The following is a 7328-nucleotide window of genomic DNA, read 5'->3' on the forward strand; positions in this document are numbered from 1 at the left end:
GATTAATCAGGCTGCTATAGACTGAGGCTTCCTGGGGACTTCCCATGATGCACTAAGCACTTGAACTCCACTTTCGGTGCATTTATATGGTATCCCATCGTCTGCCTGTCAAAATGATGACTTTTCTCTCTCATAATTTTTATTTTTTTCTGATCGCTGTGCTCTTTTTTTCCTTCTCCTCTTCCCTTCTCCCATCTTAAAATGGAACTCTTCCTCCCCACTGTTGCCAAGCTCTTGTTCATTTTAAATTGTTGGATCATTGGGGTTGTTTCACTTACACTGTAGGATCTGTATGTTTCAATATAAGGCGAGTTGATAAATAAAATCCATAAATTTAGCTCAGTGCAATTTTATTTTACTTTGTGCTGTTTCTCAGTGCATAAGGTGCAGCAGGGTGTATTTTCCTGCTGGGGAGAATATCTCTTTGCCATAGCTGTGTCTGCAGCAGTGTTTTGGCAGGCTGTGCATGTAACATTCAAATATATGCCAGGACCTAAGGTTTCTAGGCAAACTGAAATAATCAGTGTTGTTCACTGCGCCTGTCAGTGGTTTTAATGTTGCGGCTGATGTGTGTGTTTTGAATTGTGTCGTGTTTATTTTATTGTGGAAATTTACAAAAGAAGATGAAGCTTCAATTTCTCCAATTTACTGAGTTATACAATAAACAAGGTTAAAAATGGATTTAATGGAGTGTACAATACGACTGGAAAAAGAGCAAACAAAAGGACAGATAATAGTATTTTTGCACACTCACACATTCACAAAATTAATGTCTCACAGTAACATGTTTCCCTCATGCTGATGCGTCTTTGAACAGAAGTCCTATTTTTAGTCCAGCACACATCTCTGACCCTATTCTGTCACTGCAGTTGTGACTTAGCAGCAAGCCGAGTGCCGTACTGCTCTTAGAGCATCACTGTCCAGGTCTCCTGAGTAGGTCACTCAACTCAATATGCATGTGAGGCTACTTTGTGTGGGATTCGCTGGCACGAGTGTGCAAAACAGAGGCGCGCTGGTGCACGCAGGCTGTTACTGTACTGCCATCTGCTGGCCACTTTCCACACAGTCATAGAGGCTCTTCTTAGAAGTGAAAAGGTTTCCTAAAAATCCCATCCAGCCCTTTGCCCCACTTACTTCTCCCTCATATCTCTCACAGAGCGGGTGAGGGGTCAGAAAAGGAACAGTCTGTTTACTTTGTCTAGACCCATACAGAAAACAACTAATTCTCTTGAGATGACATTTCTTCATTTTTATAGATAAGAGTTTCCCAACAGGTTCTAGGAAAAATGTTAGACCCAGCTCCTCTTCCCACAATCTCAAAAACATTTAGCAACAAATGCAACACTGGCTGCATTTCACAATTATTTACAAAACTGTATATGCTCGAGGCAGGATAAATAAACCTGTGGCACCATCTGACTTCAGACCCTGGGCCTTATGGAGTATTAGACCGTGGAATGATGAATCCTCAATCCAGCACTGATGAAGAGTCTTACAGTAAAACACTTCTCTGGCTCTCCTGTGTGTTTTCTCACTGCTCTGCTCCTTCCCCTTTCCATTTCTCCTCCATCCTGGCGAGAATCTGAAGCACCGTCTGGTTGAAGTCCTCTGGCTGGTCTGCGAAAACATAATGGCCCGCTCCTCTGATCACCTGACAAGCCCACACACAGTGGAGGTGAAACAGTTTTCAGATAAAGGTGGCACCGTTCCACAAGGCAAATAAAAGTAACTTGACATACATACAGGCAGATTTATGCACTAAAAATGCTTAAAATCTTGCTTAAAATGTCTTTTGAACCTTGTACTGACAAAGTTGAAGGTGCAAAATGTAAAATAGAGAACCTACTCGGATTTCCACATCTGGCCTGGTTTTCTTGAATGCATATCCAGAGTGGCTGTCAATACTGGACCGGGATCCATAAATGAAAGAAATGGGAATTTCAGCCCGGATCTGGCCGATCCTGTCTAGCATGGGCCTCTTAGCCCAGCCGTAGGGAATGGTCATGTTCTTAAAGGCCGTCTCGCCACTGAAATGAAAAAATTTAAAAAAAGAAAAATGCACAAGCTCCAAACATCTTCTGAGAATGGACATATTTGTGTATGGATAGTTTAAAATGTTCGTCACCTCGGAGTCTGGGCATTTAGATGATAGATGTAGTCACACACAGTGTAGTCACTGAACACAGAGGAGTATTTCTGCTTGAAGTCTGACCTGATGGTCTGGACGAGCATCGGGCCTAAAAGAGACGCACAAAAAAAGAAGGAGATTTAGTTACAGTTCAGACCTTTGAATAGAACAAAGACACCTTAAGCAGACGTTTGATGTTCGGTGCTTTACCGCTCCCCCGTTCTTTGACTCTTCCAGAGTAATTACTGCTCAAAGTAATCCATATTTATGTCATTTTGATCCGAGTTCATCAATAAGCAGTTTTAGATCCTCTCTCTTTAGCCCAATTATCTTCTGATTGGCTGCCCCACACAGACAGAATATTTAACAATATATAACAGCAGGTGGGTGGGGCTTCTTGTGCTCATAGCGGCGTACCTGAGATGTTAGGAAGGAAGGTATATGTGTATTTAAATTACGATGCCTCCTGCGCAAATTCCTTTGGAGGTTTTCGGGGCGTTCCCAGCCAGAAGATACTTGGATAGACCCAGAACTCAAAAGTTAAGACTATACATCTTATCTGGCCTGGAACTGTCTCAGAATTCCCTGCGAGAATTGGAAAACACTGCTGGCAAGAAGAACATCTGGCAATACCTCGGTAGCCTTCTACCAACATTACCCGAGCTCATGTAAGCATAAAGATGGAAGTGGCTGGTGGATGGAAGTATTTAAAATACTTATTGTATTTTTTAAAATCATATTGTTTTTATAGGAATGATTTTCTTTCCTGGGGGATTAATTTTGAAATGATGAAAGACCAGTGGTATGGCATGGATTAGATAACTGGGACATTTTAAGCCAACCCCATTGCTGCTGATAAATATATGTCACTTAGAAGTTAAAAACTTTCCAAATACACAGATGCGTAAGAGAAACAAATATGTGTTTGTTCAGGTACAAATGTGTGTTTGTGTGTGCTAACCTAGAGGTCCAGCCAGTCTGAGACCAGCCAGAGGGTTGAAGGGGCTCATGACGGCACCAATTGCTCTGATCCACATTGGGATGGAGTTGTGGTTGGGGTTCTCTGGGCGTGCTGGGAATCCCCACGGCTCCACCAGCAGCAGATGCTTCACCCTGCATACACACACATGCAGTTACCTGATCAAATGTACAAACTAAAATGTAGAATTTCAATTAAAACTGCACACATTTACTTCTTTTTTTATATATGGGCTTGTAGTTTATCTGGCAAGTGGTGCAAAAAAAAATGAGAGATGGCTAAACTAGAAAACCACCTGGCACTATGTCCTCTCACCCGCACACACGCAAGCACATGCACGCACACAAACACACAAAAAGCACCTGTGTGGGTATTTCAGTGTGTAGGCCGCAGACAGGTATCCTCCGAGGTTGTGTCCCAGCAGCACCATCTCCTGAAGCCCCACCTTCTCCCTCCACTCCTCCAGGGCTGCCACAAACTGATCCTCGGCCTCCCTGGGGTCGGTGCTGAACTGGGGACGGCTGCTCCTGCCAAAGCCCAGCAGGTCAAGAGCGTATACCGGTCCGCTGCTGGAGAGAGAATCCAGGTTGAGAGCCCAGAGGGCGACACCACCTCCAAAGCCATGCAACAAAACCAAAGGAGTGGTGGGCTGGGTTGGGGGCTGTGGGACACACAGGGCTGCTGACTGCTGCTGCTGAGTGGAGAAAGCTAAGGTCCACAGGTAGTTGCCGCTCGATATCCGAATGTGCTGCCTGGAGAAAGGCCGCTTCACAGCTGCAGCAGACGGAAAAGATTATAGGGGAGGGATAGAGAAACTGTTTTAACTCTGACTTTATGAAACACATAAACTACAGATTGGAAACAGCTCCATCAGACACACTCACTCTTGAGGATTTTTTCCTCAGCATCTTTCAGCTGAGAAGGAGAGGTGGGACACCAGGAGGGAAGCCAACTTGATATCCAGGAGCTGTGACTCAGACAGAAAGGATACACAAAAACAGGCACGCAGGACACATAAAGCATGTGCAAACCAAACTATAAACTGACCTTTGGCTATGTGATATTTTTGTTATCAGTGCTGCCGGTATGCAGCACTTGACAACAACATGCAATCAATGTCCAGAAAGAAGCCCAAACATGTCTTTGTTCTGTGTATTTTGGGTCCCTTATGGTCAAATGTCTTTAACAAAATGTGCCAATGAATTTGGGAAATCCCATTGTCACTTAATGCATTCTGAATCAGCCCGATTTTAATATTTGGAGGACAAAGGCAGACGCAGATAAGATAGGGTGACCATATTTAGATTTCGAAAAAGAGGACACTTGGCCCAGTCATGAAGAACTTTAATAATATTGTTTGCATAAAGAAAACTTTAACATATTTTAACGATGCCTTCTCTGTGCAGTTAATGAATGGTGAAATAAAAATAAAAAAGTCATATAGGGTTTTACAAGTCAACAAGTGCAAAACGTTTGGTCACCCTAAGATAAGATTTTTTTTTTTAAAGTATTTTTTTACAATAAAGTTTTGTATAGGAAGTCACACATCAGCCAGAATTAACAGGAAGATTCGGACTCGAAAAATATTCACTTTGGATGTTTGCCAGCAAGCGGGTGGCCTGTATATTAACATGACACCGTTTTCCTATAGGTTTGGTGTGGATGGGTCTATTTGTTAAATCTACCTGTGAATACACTAATGCGGATTCACACGAAGAGAACAAAGTTGTGTTTGTTGTCACACAAACGAACAGCATTGACGCTGAGAAGAAACAAAACAAGAACAAGAAAAAACAAGTAGCATGTCCAACATGAAGAAGGAAGAAATAAACAAAAACAACTCACCTCTGCTCCTTGGCAGGTTGTATCTCCTCCGCCATCCTTCGCATTGTGTAGCCTGCTGTGAGGGTCTCCTCCCGAGCTTACGAACCTGTGGAAAAACTACGGTCAAGAATTTGTGGTGCTGCGTTCAGGTACATTCGGACGGAAAATAAAACAGCTGCCTAACATAATAACTACATGCTGCTTAATAAGAATGCTGTACATTTCATAATAAATTAGAGTTCAGCCATCCCTCCGCTCATTTAATTCTTGGGGTTATTTAATTCTTTGGAGTTGGCATTTTTCAGCGCTTCATATTTGTTTTTTCCAACTGTACTTGAAAGTAACATCATGATTTGAACCTCTGTACTCAGGTTGGCTACGTCACCTTCTTAACTTTGTGTAACTTATATTGTTAATGTGCTTCTTTTGCACAGCAAGTCTCATATAGTTTAATACAAACGAACTAATGTAGGCTATAAAACTCTTAAACCAAGGAAGAACCGTTTTTAAAGAGTTGCCAGCCACACTCGGATTGTATTAGAGCTAGCTTTGGCATGCTAATTAGCATAAGTTGCAACAAATGAGATTCCTGCACGAGAGTGTTTGAACTGTTTACCTACATACATTTCCAAAAATATGTATTGTTCCCTTAAAAGTTTATACTAATGCCACTTGCATAATTCTTATATTTAATTATATTAGGTTGTAAAAAAAATTCTAGAAACAACTGTTTAAAGCCTGTTTTAAATATTAAACTATCATCTGCCTTTATGGCTACTATGACAAAAGTAATCCTGTAAAAGTAGTTTATTTAAATTACATCAAACAGCAGGCCCCTTTTTAGCCAGAGGTCTTTTTTGTCTGTATATAAAATTTAAATACATCTGTTTTTTAGGTATTGTAGTGACAAACCCAAGGATATTCTTTCCCCCTTCAAGCTTACATGCAGGCTAAAATGGACAGAGAAAATGAGTCACGTTGGATCTCTATCAAACTTTTTTCTAATCCTTTTTTCTTAGTATAATTTAAGATAAGGCAGATTACATGAAAGGTTCATTATCTTCAAGGATGTGACTGTAAAGTATGATTATGTTTTTTGCAGGAATAGTCCCTTCACTATCTTTGTACTCTTACTGTGATTCTCATTAATTCTTAAAGGGAGGGCATTATGGATTTATAGGCATGCTAACCTTGAAAAGCTCATGAGTATCCTTCAAGAAATCATCCCGCAGTTAGTGTGTTCTAGCTGCACATTTAAAGGTTATTTGTGTGTTTTGCAAAGCCTCATCGGGTAACAGTCTGCTAATGAATTCACCAAAATGTCATCCGATGTTGAGTAAAATGTAAGTAAAAAGTTCTAAGGGGAAAACAAAAAGACTGAAAAATGTGTGTGATGCCATCTCAACTAATTAGCTTGATTAGAAGCAAGTCAGTAACATAATTGGTTTTAAAAAGAGTGTCCTAGGCAGGCTGACTCTTTCACATAATTGAGGGACAACACTCTGTGAAAGCATGTGTGGGCATGTATTTAAAGTGCAAAGTTTCTGGATGTAAAATGGCAAATTATTTAATTATTTACAGTACATTATATCATTTAAGGATTCAGGAGTGGTCCATGCAAGCAAAGGATAAGCCTTAAAATCCATACTGAATGACCGTTATCTTCAGCCCCTCAGGTTGCACCATTATTCTACATGTGAAATCACTGCAGAGGCTCAGGAACACCTCTAAAGCACAATTTGTGAATACAGTCATAAATGACGGTTAAGACTAGAATACCTTAGAAAAAGAGATTAAAAAATGATCAAGCAGATATCAACATGATGGTATGGAAGCAGCATTGGTGCACATGGCATGGGTAACGTGCACATCTGCGAGGGCACCATTAATACTGAATGATACAAAACCAGTTTTTAAAAATGAAAATAGTTCAGGTATCTCAGTTTTCTCGCAGAACGTCATGTTGACGCAGCTCAAGAGTTATCCACTATATTGGACGTGACATAGCCACTGGTCACTAGAGAAAAACTGTAGATTCCCTAAAAGGTTGGTGAATGGTTCCTGGAGGTAGGTGGCTGTCACTGTGTGAAATCACTTGCAAAAAAGGTGCTGCACCTAAAACCTCCTTGTAAATGTTTTGGTCACTGTAAGGTTACCACAGTTACCTGTAGTTTGCATGGAAGACGCCAACTTCTCTGCAAAAACTTGCAAACTACTTTCCGAGCTTTAGTCAAGCTGTGAAAAGTGCAAAAGAGACTGAAAAGGTTTACCTTTCAAGTAAAAGTTGTGCCTCAGCTCAGCACCCAACACTCCTCAAAAGGCACAACTTTTACTTTGAAAGCAAACTATCTCTGTTTCCGGTTTTCATAGTTTCACTATAACTCCAAGAGTAGTTTG

At 41.0% G+C, this 7328-nt stretch overlaps 1 protein-coding gene across 1 annotated transcript; it reads right to left on the reverse strand.

Annotated features, from left to right (window-relative positions):
• Nucleotides 1-630: 630 nt before the first annotated feature.
• LOC116320537 (1-acylglycerol-3-phosphate O-acyltransferase ABHD5-like) lies at nt 631-6140 on the reverse strand. The gene is made up of 8 exons (XM_031740159.2): nt 6122-6140; nt 4953-5037; nt 3992-4074; nt 3470-3881; nt 3090-3241; nt 2126-2237; nt 1847-2027; nt 631-1651 (listed from the first exon to the last, which is right to left on the reverse strand). The coding sequence occupies exons 2-8, from the start codon at nt 4994-4996 to the stop codon at nt 1532-1534; spliced, it is 1104 nt and encodes a 367-aa protein (XP_031596019.1). The 5' UTR covers nt 4997-5037; nt 6122-6140; the 3' UTR covers nt 631-1531.
• Between the last annotated feature and the right edge of the window lie 1188 nt (nt 6141-7328).

This window comes from Oreochromis aureus, linkage group 22 (genome assembly GCF_013358895.1).
Source record: "Oreochromis aureus strain Israel breed Guangdong linkage group 22, ZZ_aureus, whole genome shotgun sequence".
In the NCBI taxonomy this organism is placed as follows: Eukaryota; Metazoa; Chordata; class Actinopteri; order Cichliformes; family Cichlidae; genus Oreochromis; species Oreochromis aureus.

What these genes read in the sequence shown, in the direction of transcription:
- LOC116320537 (XM_031740159.2), bottom strand. Translation starts at nt 4,996, where the DNA reads ATGCGAAGGATGGCGGAGGAGATACAACCTGCCAAGGAGCAGAG. An exon ending in CAACCTGCCAAGGAGCAGAG is followed by an intron (nt 4,075 to 4,952) that starts GTGAGTTGTTTT and finishes TCTGAGTCACAG; the next exon opens with CTCCTGGATATCAAGTTGGC. An exon ending in TGAGGAAAAAATCCTCAAGA is followed by an intron (nt 3,882 to 3,991) that starts GTGAGTGTGTCT and finishes CGTCTGCTGCAG; the next exon opens with CTGTGAAGCGGCCTTTCTCC.